At 39.5% G+C, this 19,198-nt stretch overlaps 1 protein-coding gene across 2 annotated transcripts in view; it reads right to left on the reverse strand.

Annotated features, from left to right (window-relative positions):
* Positions 1–19,198, reverse strand: part of Dpy19l4 (dpy-19 like 4) — a 59,969-nt gene that overhangs the window by 35,061 nt on the left and 5,710 nt on the right. For both annotated transcript variants that reach the window (XR_007212748.1, XM_048358399.1), the window contains exons 3-8: positions 15,159–15,283; positions 11,031–11,121; positions 10,407–10,528; positions 10,158–10,303; positions 7,821–7,944; positions 368–502 (exon numbers count right to left, since the gene is read on the reverse strand). Coding sequence is in view for 1 of the 2 variants with exons in the window: in XM_048358399.1 (XP_048214356.1) it covers positions 368–502; positions 7,821–7,944; positions 10,158–10,303; positions 10,407–10,528; positions 11,031–11,121; positions 15,159–15,283 (743 nt within the window). In the remaining variant the exon portion in view is untranslated. The remainder of the gene's footprint in view (positions 1–367; positions 503–7,820; positions 7,945–10,157; positions 10,304–10,406; positions 10,529–11,030; positions 11,122–15,158; positions 15,284–19,198) is intronic.

The following is a 19,198-nucleotide window of genomic DNA, read 5'->3' on the forward strand; positions in this document are numbered from 1 at the left end:
TTTTTCACATTGCTCCCTTAGCACTATCCTGTGGTTGCCAGCTCTATGGAACCTTTAGGTTCCTATTACTATTACCGTTTCAAATAATCAATTAACAAGTTAATGGCTTTATATTTGGTTAATAAATTTCTTTGCAAGGAGAAACTATGGCCTTATGGTGGTGAGGATTAAACAGGGGCCCTTGAGCACATTGAGTATTTGCACTACAACTGCACTACCCAGCCTCAGCTTAGTCATTTTGGTTTTTTTTTAAAACCTAAATACAAATGATTAAAAAAAAAAACAAAAACAGTAGAATAAGATCCATCATTGCACAAACAGTGTTTTCTCTCAGGATTTAATTCATCATTTTAAAGCATCATCATACCTTGTCACTTTGTTCCATGGAAATGATATCTAGCAGGAACAGAGATATTGCTTGAAGAAACAAGAGATAGTGACTATATTCCCACATCATCATAAAGGTGTAAGTTGAAGCACTCATCAACAAGTAGCAAAACCTCTAGGGGAAAAAAAGAAAGAAAGAAAGCATAACTATCAATGGCTTTATTTTTATTTAAAAAATTTTTTTAATCTTAAGGTTTTAAATTTTATTCTGAGACTAAGAATTAAGTTTGTATTTCAGTTTCAACACTATTAATAAGTGGCATTTTACAGCAAAAAATCCATGAAGTGTTGCCTCAAAGTTGTCACTCTGTTACTGGTTTAACTTTAAGTTGTGTATATTGAACTATTGAAAAATTATCAAAATGGACAGCAACAGACAAAGGCCTGATATCAGTCATCTACAGAGAACTCAAAAAACTAAGCCCCTCCAAGCCCAATAAACCTATTAGGAAATGGGCAAAAGAGCTAAGGAGAGACTTCACAAGAGAAGATATAAAAATGGCAAAGAAACACATGAGGAAATGCTCAACATCCCTGGTAGTAAAGGAAATGCAAATAAAAACAACCCTGAGATACCACCTCACCCCAGTTAGAATGGCCTATACTCTGAACTCAGGAAACAACAAATGCTGGAGGGGGTGCGGGGAAAGAGGAACCCTTCTCCATTGTTGGTGGGAGTGCAAATTAGTACAACCACTTTGGAGAACAGTATGGAGGTTCCTCAAAAAGCTCAATATAGACCTACCCTATGACCCAGCCATACCACTCCTAGGCATCTATCCTAAACAGCAAAACCCAAGATATCAAAAAGACATTTGTACTTCTATGTTTATTGCGGCACAATTCACAATAGCCAAAATATGGAAACAACCCAGATGCCCCTCCACAGATGAATGGATCCAAAAAATATGGTTCTTATACACAATGGAATACTACATAGTGATTAGGAATGGTGAAATATTGTTATTCACAGGGAAATGGTCAGAACTCGAACAAATAATGTTGAGCGAGACAAGCCTAGAACACAGAAAACAAAGGGGCATGATCTCACTGATATATGACTGTTAACAAAGGGAGACGGAGAGACAGTAGAGACCAAGTCTGTGAATACTGTATATGTTCTTGATACATTGTATATTGTATATATGTCTACCTGACCTAGAGAAGGGATTGAAAAACACGACATAAGATATCACAAGAAATGTACACACTGCCCTACTATGTAACTGTACCCTTTTTGCACAACACCTTGTAAGAAAAAATTGTGTTCAATTAATAAACAAATAAAAAAATTATCAAAATGGTAAGATCTTAGATAAGGCACTATTGAAAGAACCTGGTCCCTCAACATAGTATTGAAAAATCTCAGCAAGGGGGCTGGGGATATGGCCTAGTGGCAAGAGCGCTTGCCTTGTATACATGAGGCCCTGGGTTCAATTCCCCAGCACCACATATACAGAAAATGGCCAGAAGTGGCGCTGTGGCGCAAGTGGCAGAGCCAAGGTTTGTGCTCTTTTCATTTGCTCTTAACTAAGTTTGGCATTATATTTCTTCAATGCTAGTATTGGTAAGCAAATAAGACATGAAACTGGCAGGGTTCCCATGGCTCACACCTGTAACCCTTGCTACTCTGGAAGCAGAGAATTGAGGATGATGATTTGAAGCCAGCCTGGACGGGAAAGTCCATTGGACTCTTATCTCCAATTCACAACAACAACGTTATGCCTAGATTTCCGGTCCCCAAAGACCACCAAGGAGTCAATTCCAATGCAACTGCGCGAGTCTTTATTGCAAGCTCGAGCCTGGACTCTCAACCATCACCGATGCAGCGGATCTGGATTGAGAGCCCAGGCTCCAGCTTGCAATAAAGACTCCCATGCATTTGCATCAGAATCAGCTCCTTGGTGGTCTTTGGGGACCCGAAATCTAGGTATAACAGCTTCGGGGCTTGTCTGGGATCCCCCAAGGCCCCAGAACCCCCAAACCGGAGAGTCAGGCACCTATCGGTGATACTTGTCTTGTCTGTTGTGGCGCCCTTAGTAATCAGTAACTAATATTCTGTAAGGTTGGCATAAGACTTAAGCTGACGCGCAGGTGGGTCGTCAACCTGGGTTCTTGGAAGACGTTCCAGGCCCCCTTCTAAGTAGGGAACAAAGCCCCCTCCTCACTTAGTATAATCAGTAGGAACAAAGCGGGTGGCTCCCTCGGTGCAGTGGCATAAAGCCCACATTCCACATTCAGTCCTTCCTCCTCTTGGTGGAAGGAATCTGTTTTGTGTCTTTTTGTGCATCTCTTTGGTGTTTGTTTTTGACTGCTTGTATTTACTTTTCTGAAACTCACAATAAGATGGGGCAGACTCAGACAACCCCACTTTCTCTTCTGACAGACAATTTCAAGGACTTGAAAAGCCGGGCACATGACTTGAGTATAGAAGTGAAAAAAGGGAAACTAATTACCTTTTTTTCTACATTCTGGTCTGGCAGGATTTGGTGGAAAACCCCCTTCCTGGTTAAAGCCCTTTCTACCCCCTCAGGAACAGCTTCCAAGGAAGACATGGGACACGCGGCCTCTGCCAGTATTGAGTTCCAAACAGCCTCCCCAGGTCCCCCAAAATCTGGAGGACCCAGGGGAAGAGAGATCAGCTTCAAGTAATCATTTTCTTCTGAATGAAGTTATTTAAAGGTCAATTGATGTGTAAAATGCTCTAGTCAATTGGGCTGAGACTAGAGCCAAGTACTGGGTGGGCTCAGTTTAGCCCAGTTTTCTTCAGCAAAAAGTATTTAGTGTGCTAAAATGTCTTGCTAAAACTAACAAGCCCTGGTAAATGAGGCTGGAGAATGTTAAAGTCATTTGTTAAAAGTTTTGTCTTAAGTCTTGAATGGTTATTGCAAGAGTAAATGTGCGGCTGATATTTATTTTGCGTGCTTTATGATCTTTTGCATGTGTATGTGTGTGCATGTGTGAGTGTGAACATGTTCAAGATTAAAACTGTCAAAAAATGGGTGAGTTTAAGTTTAAACTCAAAGGTCATCAAGTTTGGGCCTTACCAAATGTTTTAAAAGAATTAGTGCAGAGTTTTAAAAAGATATCTAAGGATTCTTTAATTTGCAGTTTTAAAAATCTGGTATCTTAATGCATAAGGCTCTTTACACTGTAATCAAGTTATTTGGTTTAGCAAAAGACATTGGGAACGTGAAATTTATTTTCCTTTACTGTTAAAATTCGGGACTAAATGTCAGAAATTTGGATATAGGTTTGATTACCACTGTTAAAGAACTACTTGGGTTTCTCATTCAGAGATCAATAGGAAAAGGCAGGAAAACTTAGGACAGGCCTGTGAGCCTATTCTCAGGAGTGAGGGGTGATCCGGCAAAGGTGCGGCTTAGCTAGTCCATGTCCTTAGGACAGGCCCTAGGGGGGGGAGTCCACACATGGTGAAAAAAAAAAAGAGTAAGCTGGCACAGAGACAATTCATCAAGCCCCAAGGAATAGGATGGGCAAATGGAGGCTTTTCTTTGTCCTGTATCTTTTCCTTACAGGTGGACATAAAAACCTGATGGTATAATAGGTGAAGTGATGATGCTATTGAAATCTAAAACTGCCTCCTTGGGAGGTTTAAAAAAATTTTTTTTAAGTTTTCAAAAGAGAGTTAAAAGTTTATCTGTATAATGTAATTTGATTTCTAGGCTATGTTGCAATTTAGATATATCTTTTTTTAAAAAAGGACAAAGATGCTAAGTCTAGATTCTCGTGTTTGTAATTCTGGTATTTGTAATTCTTACAGTAAGGGAAAACTGTCATTTGAGTTCAGAGGTGTTCTAGGCAGTAACTCAGACTGCAGAAAAAAAATGGCCCTTTTTAAACGGGCCACCTTGAGGCAATGGACTGTGACCAGTGCCTCTAGATTTCAGAGTTCTTCAAATACAATTGAAAGCTAAAGTGTAAATGTTAAAGCAGAGGTTAGTATAAGACTTTAGAGATCAAAAATGGATTTCTAGATGAGATTTGAAAATAAAGTTGTCCTAAATGTTTGTTTTAAATTGGACAAAAAAATAATTGAGGCTGCCAAAATGATTGTTTAATTGCTATTCCAGTTTGCCTGGCAGATTTTATAACAGTTTCCAGTTATGACTATAGTAAAGGACAGATGATTCTTACAAGTTTATCAAATGTAACTCTGGCCCTTAATAAGTTCCAGGTAAGATCATGCTTAAAAACTACTTCTGTGTGGACCACCTTGTTGCTTTTAATTGGAGTAAAGTAGCCTTTTGTAAGACTTATTGATCTGAAAGTTTTGCCCTTCAAAAGTTAATCAGAGCCAGGAGGTCCTAGAAGAATAGTTTGTAAGCATGCCTTCCTAATGACCATGTCTGTCTACTGGGCAGGAACTTACCAGTCATCTGTGATAGTGGGTAGTAAAGCTAAAATGGAGGGATAGTTTAAAATCCCAATCCCCTGCATCTGCTCAAAGCCCTAACTGGCAGTGAAAATTCTGAGTTGGCATATCTGTACAGGAAAGGAAACTTATGGACCTGAGATCATGTCCTTAGTGAGACCTATCTAAGGCCTACAAAGGTAATTTAGGCAGTTAGGTTATCAAGAGATCAGTCAGGGAAATGCTTTTGCCAACTAAAATGTTAAAAGGCTATACTGCTGTAGCCCAAAAAAGTCTGTATAGTTATTAAAAGTTAAATGTAGGGGCTGGGGATATGGCCTAGTGGCAAGAGTGCTTGCCTTGTATACATGAGGCCCTGGGTTCGATTCCCCAGCACCACATATACAGAAAATGGCCAGAAGTGGCGCTGTGGCTCAAGTGGCAGAGTGCTAGCCTTGAGCAAGAAGAAGCCAGGGACAGTGCTCAGGCCCTGAGTCCAAGTCCCAGGACTGGCCAAAAAAAAAAAAAAAAAGTTAAATGTAATTTCCAGTTTGGAGTAAAGCTCCTAATGGACATCTAATCTTGCAGCCCCTTGGTAAAACAGGCTAAGGGTATAGGTTCCTGACTAGGTAAGGTCAATGCCCCTGAGCCAGCCTGAAGAAGTTACAGAAGATGAATGATCTTCGCCCATCAGCACCCTTTAAAAGATGAGGCAAGATAAACTAGGGATCCCCCTTCTCCCACTGCTGTACTCACACTTCGACCCTCCCTTCTCAAAGAAGCCTCAAGCATTAGATGTCCTCTTTACCACTGAATTTGTCAGCAGGTAGGGAGTGGCTAAAGGTTTATCACCAGGTTCTTCTGGGGGCTGGAGGTCTCTGGGCCACCGGAAAGTGCCCAATCAATTTGTCTAAGATAGGGGAAGTTAGATAGGCAATGGATGAGTCTCTGGCAGCCTTTTTAGAAAGGCTGCTTGGTGCTTACCGTACTTATACTTCCATAGATCTGGAGGCTGAGGAAAATTTTAAAAAGCGATTAATGTAACATTTGTGGGACAGGCAGCTCCAGGCATTAGAAAGAATATTAGTAGCCAGTGCATGCCATGCCAGAGGACAGATGCGGCTGGCGGAGTAGCCGCCAAGGAAAAAGAGGGAAAGGGGAACGGTGCCAGAAGCCTATTGGGAGGTAGACTTTACTGAGGTAAAAACAGGCAAGTTTGGCTGTAAGTATCTGCTAGCTTTTGTAGACACTTTTTCAGGATGGATGAAAGCTTTTCCAAACAAGTGGGAAACATCACAGACAGTAGCGAAGAAGCTGCTAGAGGAGATAATTCCCAGGTTTGGACTCCCAGTAGCCATAGGCTCAGGTAACAGCCCCTCTTTCATCACTCAAGTAACGCAACTATTAGGTAAAGTTGTGCCTATCACCCCCAAAGTTCAGGTCAGGTAGAGAGGAAAAAACCATAATAACCATAATAACCATAATAACCATAATAGTAATAGAAATGCCATGGTAACTGTTGGGTTGGTCTACTTATGATTGAGTCCTGGATTGTTTTAGCCTGCTTACGCTTGCTTAGTGATAATGGGAAAACATGGTGGTAATTGTTAAAATGAAGTTGGTACTAGGTCAGCCTGACCGCAAAATTCTGCTTCTGTAAACGGCTTGCTTAACACATTTGTGACTTGCTCTACCCCCTGCATTAACCCCCTGCATCAGTGCTACATTACCACCTGCTGTCAGTTCCTGATACCAAGGCCAGTTCCCGTTATCAAAGCCAAAATAGGTAACTAAAAGGGTAGATAGCCAATAGAAATAGGACAAGACTTGCTTGCTAAATGCCATCAATCAAGTATCTGCCAAGCTGGAAATACCCTGCCCCGTTGTAATCACAATAAAAACCCTGCCTATCTGAGGGTGGAGGCTCTCAATCCAGATCCGCTGAGTCAGTGACAGTTGAGAGTCCAGGCTCGAGCTTGCAAGAAAGACTCGTGCATTTGCATCGGAATCAGCTCCTTGGTGGTCTTTGGGGACTGGAAATCTAGGCATAACAACAATACACACACACACACACACACACACACACACACACACACACACACACACACGCTGAAAGTGGTGCCTGTGGCTCAAGTGGAAGAACACTATCCTTGAGCACAAAAGCTCAGGGACAGTGCCCAGCACTGAGTTCAACCCCAGGACCAGCCAAAATAAAAATAAAAACCTGCAGCTGTTTTCCCTTGCTAAATGTTAAAAATGGGTCATTGTTCTTGCCTGAATATACCTGGCTAAATCAGTTCTGTCCTTCCAAGGTCATCTCCCAAATAACCCCTTAGTGAGTGAGTAGCTACACTCTGACAAGTCCACTGTTAGTCTCTCCTTCTATGGGTTTACTTTTTTATTCCCAATTCCCCCACTAGGTGTAATGAGTGTCAAATGATCTTATTCTGATAATAATAGTCAAAGAGAAGGATAATAGGCCAGGCACCGGTGGCTCTCTAGAGATAGTGAATTTATTAAAATTATTATTCTGAGATAATAGCTTGCAGGCTTCACTCATCCACTGTAACAGCTTGTGGCAAGAGCACAATACACAATCTAAACTACCTGGGACAATCCCCTGAAATTTTCACTAACCTACTACTGGCATTTGTGGTCACTCTTTGAAATCTGGTCATTCATTGATATCTGTCTAAATCATGGTCATAATTTAAGGTTATCAACATTCTACAAGTAAGAGAAGTGGTAAAATAACAACAGGACATTTTCAAAATAAGGTTTTCCTTATATTTGTCAAGTAACTATGTAATATGTTTTCCTAAAGATATCTTACTGTCAGATTACAGAATAGCACTATATCCTTTATTATATAGTATAATTGTATCCTTTATATGTAGTATATCCTTTAATATGAATATCTAATGATATCTTTTGTTATGTAGTAATTAGACTTCAATTAATATAACAAATCCTATTATTACTAGCTATAAAAAATTATATACCACATGTGCAATACATCAGAATTAACTGTGATGGATAAAACAGATTTATGTCTTACCTCTGAGTAGGTATTTAAGTTGCTTTTTAAATAGCCTGTAAGTGCAGCAACTTGGCATGCAAAATATGGTAGTGCCCAGTTTTCTCTTAAAGGAATAGAGTATTCAATTCTTGTTGTATCTACCCTGAAATAAACCACAGATAAAACAGCAAAAGCAAGACATTATATTTGTTTTAGTAATATACTTTTCAAAGGCACTTTCAAAACTATCTCACTGTTCTTACCAACAATCCTGTCAGTTAGGCATAGACAGATCCACCATTACTTAAACAATATCATTAAGCTAATTCACACTGTCCCACTCCCACCTCCCACCCAAGAAAGTTCAGTGCCACTATGTTTTACTTATAAACAGATGGACCTCAGTGAGAATTGCAAAAGGCATGCTTAGTCTGGGTAGACCTGACCTAAACTAAGGCACTTCACTTTTAAATAAAAGTTTCAGATTAAAGAAACACTGGAAATAGGCACTGGTGGCTCATGCCTATAATCCTAGCTAGCCTACAAGGCTAAGATCTGAGAATCATAGTTTGAAGCCAGACTAGGCTGACAAATCCAAGACTCATCTCTAATTATCCAGTAAAAATGCTGAATAGAAAGCATAGCTCAAGTGGAACACTAACTCAAGTGATAAAGCCTAGCAAGAGGTGGAGGCACTGAGTTCAAACTCTGTTCTAGGAAGAGATAGGTATTAAGCAAATAACTAGGCAGGCAGTTGGGTGGGTGCATGGATAAATGCATGGATGGATGGATAGGCGGATAAAAGAGCTATAGCCACATGCCAATGTTGCTATGTCTGCAAAGAGAGGCAAAACTGACAGGACTCTAGATACTTACACACAGAACAAAAGAGGATACTATTAGGAGAGAAACACAAAGGCACAATGCCTAAGTGCCTCTTCATATTTATCTAAATAATATACATACTGAGATGAGCTTCAAGATATGGAAACGAGCTTTTTTCTTTCTTGTTGTTTTAATTTTTAGTTTTTGATGATTCTGTCTTCTTCACCTTATTATGTATGGTGTACTTAAGTGTACATCTTCCAAAGGGTTGGGGAGAGAGTGCAGAATTCTAGAGGAAAAGGGTGAAAAAGTACAGCAGTGGAGCTCACTAGACACTGATGAAGGTGAACCAAACAACTCGTGGATGAAGATGGAAGGGAAACACTGGGAAAGAAAGAGGGAACAGAAGACACTGTACTCATTACCTGACTCATGTAACTAATCTCTCTGTATACCACCTCTATAATAATAAAGTAAATTAATAATATAAAAAAGAGGGGCTGGGAATATGGCCTAGTGGCAAGAGTGCTTGCCTCGTATACCTGAAGCCCTAGGTCGATTCCTCAACATCACATATATAGAAAAAGGCCAGAAGTGGTGCTGTGGTTCAAGTTGGCAGAGTGCTAGCCTTGATCAAAAAGAAGCCAGAGACAGTGCTCAGGCCCTGAGTTCAAGCCCCAGGACTGGCAACTCCTCGCACCCCCCAAAAAAGATACAAAACTGGTGTATTATTTTTCAACTGTTGATTGACAAATAACCATAAATGTAATAGCTTTAAAACAAAATAAATCTATTGGGCTGGGAATATGGCCTAGAGGCAAGAGTGCTTGCCTCATATACATGTAGCCCTGGGTTCGATTCCCGAGCACCACATATATGGAAAACGACCAGAAGTGGCGCTGTGGCTCAAGTGGCAGAGTGCTAGCCTTGAGCAAGAAGAAGCCAGGGACAGTGCTCAGGCCCTGAGTTCAAGGCCCAGGACTGGCAAAAAAAAAAAAAACCAAAGCTCACTGGTAGAATTTACTTCCTCCTTGCTTCAAGCCAGCCATAATTTAGTGAATCTTACTCATGCTTTGAGACTATCTCTGACTATCCTTCTATTGAAGCTTAAGAAAGCTCCCTGCTCCTAAGGGCTTGTGTAATTAATCAGATCAGTAGCAAAAGGTAATCTTCCTACCTTAATGTACTTTGTCATACAGCATAATACAGGAATGAGATCATAATCATAGGTTCGGAGATTAGAGGCGTGAGTCTTGGGAAGAAGAAACATTTCAAAACTCTAACAGAGGGCTGGGGATATGGCCTAGTGGCAAGAGTGCCTGCCTCGGATACACGAGGCCCTAGGTTCGATTCCCCAGCACCACATATACAGAAAAACGGCCAGAAGGGGCGCTGTGGCTCAGGTGGCAGAGTGCTAGCCTTGAGCGGGAAGAAGCCAGGGACAGTGCTCAGGCCCTGAGTCCAAGGCCCAGGACTGGCAAAAAAAAAAAAAAAAAAAACTCTAACAGAACAACAAAAATTATAAATATCAATTCAAAATACCTATCTTACCTGTTAATAATAAACCATGCAACAGTAAGTATTCCTGCTAGCCATGTTCCACTCATAAGCCAACTTGTAACAAATAAAGCAGTAACATATATTCCTTGTAATCCAAAAACAATACCAATATAAAAATATACTGGTTCAATAATCTCCTAAATGGACAAAAGAAAGGGAGTTAAAATAGGATGGCATTAAACAATTTGAGGATTCACACATGTAAGCAAACAGACATTAAGGCAAAAGAAAAATACATACATTGCTACCAGTTGCTTGATATAAAACACTGGCAATAAGTTCTGGATATAGAGACATTTGCTGTACTGCATTTATAGTCTTCAGAGAGACAGTTTTGTTATTGTGTGTCAATTCATAAACACCTAAAGAGAAAAATTTTTCTCCAGATTATTAATTCTGCTCTTACAATAATTAGACATGTCACTCATTATTCAATGAATATTTACCATTAATGAGATCCCAAATATATACTCCATGACTCAGCTTTCCATCTTTTTTTAAAATTATTAACAACATTACAGAGGAATAACATTACATTCTGAGATAAATTCCCACATTCTAAGGTCCCAATATTGAAGACCAATGTTATAATATAGAAAACTGTTATCAAAAATACAACTGCTGGACACTGGTGGTCAGGCTATAATCCTAGCTACTCAGGAGGCTGCGATCTGAGGATCATGGTACAAAGCTAGCCCAGGCAGGAAAGATTGTGAGACTTTTATCTCCAATTAAGCACCAGAAAACTGGAAGTCAAGATGTGGCTCCAAGTGGTAGAGCACTAGCTTTGAGCAAAATAGTTCAGAGAGCACCTAGCCCCTGACCAAAAGGAACCCCCCAAAACAGCAATTATGATTTCCATACCTCTTTCAAATGAAGGTGCCTTTAACATATCTTTATAATAGGAATAATAAATAGCACTGTCACCTTTAAATGTGATTTCCCGTTCAAGCTCCTAAAATAAAATAAAATGAATATTTAAGGATGAGTATTTAAATTTCAGCTATAATTTTCCTTTTCTTACTGCATCTTCTAAATTAATATTATATTTATTTTTACCTTTTATTCATGAATAAGCTTGAATTTCCTCTAATAAACATATTAACAAGGAAGCTAAATTTTTCAATAATCTGGCAACAATTAATGAAACACGGTTTCAAATGGACTTTAATTCATACATCATTATCTGTTTTATATGTAAGGAAAATCTACAAGAATAACCAACAGCATGGCCTACCTATACCATTAATAGTAATTCAGACAATAAATTAAAGTGTCAAAAGCCAAAAATACAAAAATAATTTCTTTTGGGGGGGGGGCCAGTCCTGGGGCTTGGACTCAGGGCCTGAGCACTGTCCCTGGCTTCTTCTTGCTCAAGGCTAGCACTCTGCCACTTGAGCCACAGCGCCACTTCTGGCCATTTTCTGTATATGTGTGCTGGGGAATCGAACCCAGGGCCTCATGTATACGAGGCAAGCACTCTTGACACTAGGCCATATCCCCAGCCCACAAAAATAAATTTATGAAGAAAGTAGCATTTGCTATTGCTATTCCATGTACTTATGTATCTAGATTAACAAGACTATAATTAGTAATTTTCCAGGTCAGCAGATGCCTAATCGGGGTTTTTCAAATAAATGTTCAAAAGTATAAGCAAGACTACTGATATGCACAACAAAAATAAAAGATTGTCAAAAAAAAAAAAAAGAAATTTAAGCAAGACTACACCATGCAATGGCCATAGGTGAAATCCCAGCATAACAAAAGAAAAAAAAATTAAGCTGTGAGAACTAAAACTGTAGTGGTCAAAATGTTAGTATAGGTGATGCTGCATCAACATTTTACAAGTCTACAATTTTTGTTTGTTTAGTCATGCTAGAGATAAAACCTAGGACCTTGTACTACCTAGACAAGTACTCTATCACTAAGCTATAACCCTAGTGCTGAAAATACCTCTTTAAATCAAATGATTCGTTTTTGTGCATAAAACAAGTTGAGTATCCCTACTGCAAAAATCTGAAATCCTAAGTGTTTCCAAATCTGAAATTTTGTTTAGCACTGACTTGACACAGTAGAGAATATATCTTGCTGGGTGCTGGTGGTTCATGCCTGTAATCATAGCTATTCAGAAGGCTGAAATCTGAGGATCACAGTTCAAAGCCAGCCTGGGCAAGAAAGTCTGTGAGACACTTATCTCTAAATAACTACCAGAGGCTGGGAATATGGCCTAGTGGTAAAGTGCTCACCTTGTATACACGAAGCCCTGAGTTCGATTCCTCAGTATCACATATATAGGAAAAAGCCGGAAGTGGAGCTGTGGCTCAAGAGGTAGAATACTAGCCTTGAGCAAAAAGAAGCCCGGGACAGTGCTTAGGCCCTGAGTTCACACCCCAGGACTGGCAACAAAAACAAAACAAATAAAAATAATAATAAATAAATACCAGAAAATTATAAGTAGGGCTGTGGCTCAAATGCTAGTCTTGAGCAAAAAAGCTCAGGGGCAACACCTTAGGCCCTGAGTTGAAGCCCTTACCAACAAAAAAAAGAAGGCAACTACATTATACTATACTATATTGTTATAAGAACTAAAAATAAAACATACACATAACTTAAAGCCAAAGATTAAACATAGTATTATGAGGCTAGAACTTAATAGATACAGTATGCTTATTATATTTAACCCTTCCAAAAATATAATACATTCTCAAAAATTTTATATATTTTAGTCATGCTTGGTGGCTCAAACCTGCAATTCTAGCTACTTAAAAGGCAGAGACAGCGGTGCCACATGCCTGTCATCACAATTATGAGAAAAGCACAGTGCGGGCTGGGAATATGGCCTAGTGGCAAGAGTACTTGACTCGTATACATGAAGCCCTGGGTTCGATTCCCCAGCACCACATATATAGAAAATGGCCAGAAGTGGCGCTGTGGCTCAAGTGGCAGAGTGCTAGCCTTGAGCAAAGAGAAGCCAGGGACAGTGCTCAGGCCCTGAGTCCAAGGCCCAGGACTGGCCAAAAACAAAACAAAAATAACCAATGCAGAGGTTGGGGATTTAGCTCAGTGGAAAAGCAAGGCCCTGAGTTCAGTCCTCATGTCAGCAAATAGATAGATAGATAGATAGATAGATAGATAGATAGATAGATAGATAGATAGATAGATAGATAAAATATAACACCAATGCAAAGAAGGGCAATTGATGGAGTGACTCAAGAGGTAGAGTACCGGACTGGGAATATGGCCTAGTGGCAAGAGTGCTTGCCTCGTATATATGAAGCCCTCCCTGTAGATAGATAGATAGATAGATAGATAGATAGATAGATAGATAGATAGATAGATAGATAAAATATAACACCAATGCAAAAAAGGGCAACTGATGGAGTGACTCAAGAGGTAGAGTATGGGACTGGGAATATGGCCTAGTGGCAAGAGTGCTTGCCTCGTATACATGAAGCCCTCCCTGGGTTCGATTCCTCAGCACCACATATATAGAAAAGGCCAGAAGTGGTGCTGTGGCTCAAGTGGCAGAGTGCTAGCCTTGAGCAAAAAGAAGCCAGGGACAGTGCTCAGGTGCTCAGGCCCTGAGTCCAAGCCCCAGGACTGGCCAAAAAAAAAAAAAAAACGAAACAGAGAGAGGTAGAGTATCTGTCTAGCAAGTGTCAAGTGTGAGGCCTAAAGTTCAACTCGCCTCCACTTTTTTTAATGCATACATACACACACACGCATATGTATAACAGATATATGTGTGTATGTGTATATATACATACATATATACATATATATATATGCTGAAACTCCACACAAAGTTTTTGAAATGTGAGGCATCAAAACTACAAAAAGCGGGGCTGGGGATATAGCCTAGTGGCAAGAGTGCCTGCCTCGGATACACGAGGCCCTAGGTTCGATTCCCCAGCACCACATATACAGAAAACAGCCAGAAGTGGCGCTGTGGCTCAAGTGGCAGAGTGCTAGTCTTGAGTGGGAAGAAGCCAGGGACAGTGCTCAGGCCCTGAGTCCAAGGCCCAGGACTGGCCAAAAAAAAAAAAAAAAAAAAACTACAAAAAGCCTGACTAAATGTCATAGTTCATTATTACTGAAAGTCCCTGTAGGGATGCAGCTTAACCTGACCATAGCTCTCTTAGAACATGACTGCCTGGTTTGCTTTCCCTCATAGTTTCACAGCATTCTATAGAGAAAATCATTCCAGTGGTATGTGGAGCTTTCTAACTTGTACTCTAGCACTGACAGTACCAAGAATGTGCCTAAAGTACTTGATGTAAGCTTGCGATAAACCAGGTACATTCTGGCTTGGATAAAGTTACCTTTGTCCTGACCTTATAAAAGCCCCAGCCTTCTGATCTAAATCTCATGGATCCACTTACCTTACTGTAATCCAAGACACACTTGGTATATAAGTTTCCCAATAAACTATATACCATGTGCAATCCTGATCTGCCTACTTCTATTTTCAGTCTCATGAGAACTTAAAAGCCAGTTCTAATAAACCAGGAGCAGGTGTTTCTTGAACAGTCTGTCCCTCATAAATGAATTGCCACCAGAAGAACATCTCAATAGTTTTTATTCCATGAGATGATATCCTATTACATTTTTTTTTTCTGGCCAGTCCTGGGGCTTGGACTCAGGGCCTGAGCACTGTCCCTGGCTTCTTTTTCCTCAAGGCTAGCACTCTGCCACTTGAGCCACAGTGCCACCTCTGGCCATTTTCAGTATATGTGGTGCTGGGGAATTGAACCCAGGGCCTCATGTATACGAGGCAAGCACTCTTGCCACTAGGCCATAGCCCCAGCCCCCTATTACATATTTTAAAGCTGTATGTTCTCAAAAGTTTCTGTATCATTTTGTTTCTAATAGTCATAAATAAAACAGCACTTGTCATATTTATTATACTTATATTTTGATTTCCTAGCAAACATTCAAATTAATATTAAATATTGTGTCATTTTTCATGTGTTCAAATTTCTTTCTTCTTACCTGCCTGTTGGAAAACCAAAATTTCCGTTCATGATATGCTGACAGGTAGAGAGCATACATCATACCACTAGTAACTGCTGCAAGACAGCCAATGAAAATCTTTGCAAAGCGTTGAAATAATATATCTGAAAAAGCATATTAATCAAAAGGTAATATGTACCCTTGTATGATAATGGAAAGAAAGCATTCTAACTCAAAGGTTTCTTTTCAAAAAAATTGCACAACCCCAGTCTAGTCATCATAAAAACATCAGACAAATTCTAACAGAGAAATATTCTACAATATACTCTCGTGAAAGATATCATGGTCATCAAAACATGAAAAGCCTGACACTGTCACAGTCAAAAAGAACCTAAGACGACATGACAAGTGAGTATAATGTGCTATATGCTGTATAGAATCGTTTGAAAAAAATTTAAAACATTAGGTAAGAACTAGAAATGTATCAATATGGATTCATTAACTGTACATTAATGTAACAAATGTACATTAATATATTTAAAATACTAGTAACTGTGGAAGGAGGGTAAAACGCGGAAACTGTGTGTATGCTCAATTCTATAAATCCAAAACAGTTTCAAAAGTTACAAGTCTATATTCTGCATGAAACGGTTCTGGATACTGGCTTTACAAGGTAAGTATATTAAACACTAATGTATTGTACACTTATAAAATAACCATGCCTATAAACCTAGCTAATCAGAGGCTGAGATTTATAGAATTATAGTTTGAAACTAGCCCTAGCAGAAAAGTTTGCTAGATCCTAACTCCAAAATAATTAGTGAAAAGCAGAATTTGAAGTAAGAATAGTGAGGTTGAGTTCAAACCCTAGAGCCATGAAGAAAAAGAAAAAAAAAGCAATCAAGCTGGTTCCGGTGGCTCACACCTATAATCCTAGCTACTTAAGAGCCTGGAGATGTCGGAGCATCATAGTTTGATAATCATGAGAAAAGTTCATGAAACTCTTTAACCTGAGCACACTTGTGAGAGTCTGTCATCCTAAGTTACTTGACAAGCTAAGATTATCAAAACTGGCAGAAAAGTCCATGAGACTTCCTCTCAACAGAGGAAAGCTAGATAGGAGGTGTGTGCTTATCATCCCAGCAACAATGAAAAGTCTAAAATAGGCATATTAAGGTGCAAGTACACCCAGTAAGACCCTATCTTAGAAATAACCAGCAAAAAATAAGAGCTGGAGGCAGGCTCAGTAGTAAGAGTGTCTGCCTAGCAAGTACAATGCAGTGAATTCAAATAGTATCAGTATAAAAACTGCTCAAAAATGGTTTCTAGTAGCATATGTACATCCTGTTTAAAATAATATATAGCATGTGACTTTCACATTTGTGCTATGCACACATACTATAGCAAAAATAATGTGATACAATATGAACTATAGACTAATATAACTAATAAGAAATTTTTCTACAGTGGCCACTTGGAAAAGTACTTCTAAGTTTCTAAATGTATGTATTTTATATTTTTATTCTTTCCTTAAGGCTCAGACAGGGGATGGGAATGTAGCTCAGAGCTCATAGGTGAATCACTTGCCTAGCATTTACAAGACTTACTTAAAAAGAAAAAGACTTCAATGACTGTAAGTTAATCCAACTTATCAGTAGCTATTATAAAAATATATATTTAGCGAGGCATGATACACATGCCTATGAAATCAACACTCAGGAGTCTGAGACAGGAGGACCTTGAATTCAAAGCCAGCTTTGGATCATAGCAAGTTTGAGGCTACATTTAGACTCTGACTCAAGAATAAAAAGAAAAACATATATTCTACCAATTTCTATACAAAAAGGCTTTACCTTAATATGTGTCAAAGATGGAAGAATCATAAAACTTAGTGTTTGATGTAAATGTGGGTTTTGGAGAAAATAAAGAACTCAGCATAAAAATCGTCTTTAAAAATTATCAGGTTAGGGGCTGCGAATAGGGCTTAGTGGTTGTGGCTTAGTGGTAGAGTGCTTGCCTAATATGCATGAAGCCCTGGGTTCGATTCCTCAGCACCACATAAACAAAAGAAGTTGGCACTGTGGCTCAAGTGATAGAGTGCTAGCCTTGAGCAAAAGGAATCCAGGGACAGTGCTCAGGCCCTGAGTCCAAGCCCCAGGACTGGCATAAATAGATAGATAGATAGATAGATAGATAGATAGATAGATAGATAGATAGATAGATAGATAAGATAAGATAGATATAGCTATAGATATATATGTATACACATATATGTGTTTAGAAAATTAAAGTAAGCCACCAGTAGCTCATGCATGTAATCCTGCTACTCAGGAGACTGAGATCTAAGGAGTGTGGGTTCAAAGCTAGCCCAGGCAGAAAAGTCCAAGAGACTTATCTCCAATTAAGCACCAAAAAAGCTGGAAGTGAAGTTGTGACTCCAGGAGTAAAACCTTGAGCACAACAACTCAGGGACAGCACCCAAGTCCTGAGTTCAAGCCCCAGGACTGAAAAAAATATATTTTTAAGTAAAGGACCTAAGTTTTAATTAAATTGTTAGTTATAAACCAGGCTAATCAGGTAGCTTCTGGGTGGACCAAATCCTTCATTTGTAAAATGCTGATCAGGCTTAGAAAAACATAGAAAGATTACATAAATGTCAATAGCAGTAATACGCAGCACAGTTGAGTAGTATCTAATATACAGGAAAAAAGTTACATTAAGAAAAGAAAGACAACTCAACTTCACAAAAAGTGCTAGGATAGAGCACCAGCAAGGCAAGCAAGTCATGTGAACACAAGATCTTGGGTTCAAACCCCAGTACTGCAAAAGTACTAAAATTAGCAGGGCACCAGTGGCACATGCCTATAATCCTAGCTACTCAGGAGGCTGAGATCTAAGAATCATGGTTCAAAGCTAGCCCAGGGAGGAAAGTCTGTGAGATTCTCATCTTCAATAAACTACCCAGAAAAAGCCAGAAGTTGTGCTCTGGCTCAAGTGGTAAAGTGTTAGCATTGACACAAAGAGGCTCAGGGATGCACCCAGGCCCCAAGTTCAAGTTCAATGACCAGCAAAGAAAAAAAAAGCACTAAATAAATGAATCAAAATATTAGGGCTGGGAATATGGCCTAGTGGTAAAGTGCTCACCTTGTATACAGGAAGCCCTGGGTTCGATTCCTCAGCACCACATATATAGAAAAAGCCGGAAGTGGTGCTGTGGCTCAAGTGGCAGAGTGCTAGCCTTGAGCAAAAAGAAGCCAGGGACAGTGCTCAGGCCCTGAGTTCAAGCCCCAGGACTGGCAACAAAAATAAAACCAAACAAAATATTAGACATTTCTGCCATTCTCATGTGGCTTGCAACACTTCTTCCTTGTAATCACATTATGTTTCTGTATCCCACTGTCTAGACAACTTGCTTAGGCTAACAGAATGAGAGTAGAAGTGACTGTCTACCATTATAGCAGAAATTTTAAGAGTCAATGTATGAGCTAGGAACCAGTGGCTTATAATTTTAGCTATACTGGAGGCTGAGATCTGAAAACTATGCTTCAAAGCCAGGCCAGGCAAGAAAGCCTGTGAGACTCTTATCTCCAAGAGTCACTGTACGATTCTAGTTGTTCTATTGCTCTTAACATTTTTTTTTGTGCCATTCCTGGGGCTTGAACTGAGGGCCTGGGCACTGTCCCTGAGCTTCTTTTTGTTAAAGACTAGCACTCTACCTCTTGAGCCACAGTGCCACTTCCAACTTCTTCTGTTTATGTGGTATTGAGGAATCGAACCCAGGGCTTGCTTCATGCATGTTAGGTAAGCAAGTGGTAACTAAGCTATATTCCCAGCCCTTGCTCTTGTCTTCTATCCTAAGAGAAATATGGCCTAATAGGAGCAGTTCCTTCATAATAAATGAAGCTATACAAGCCAACTTACATGTAACATAACATAAATCAGAATTTATGGGAAGTGTTTCACATCAAAATCTAATAAAAGTTAACTCCATGATTAATCTCCAAGTATGCTCAGTGACAGAACACTTGACTAACATGCACAGTGCTCTGGGTTCCATCCCAACCAAAACACAAAATAAA

Source organism: Perognathus longimembris, chromosome 12, assembly GCF_023159225.1.
Source record: "Perognathus longimembris pacificus isolate PPM17 chromosome 12, ASM2315922v1, whole genome shotgun sequence".
NCBI lineage: Eukaryota > Metazoa > Chordata > Mammalia > Rodentia > Heteromyidae > Perognathus > Perognathus longimembris.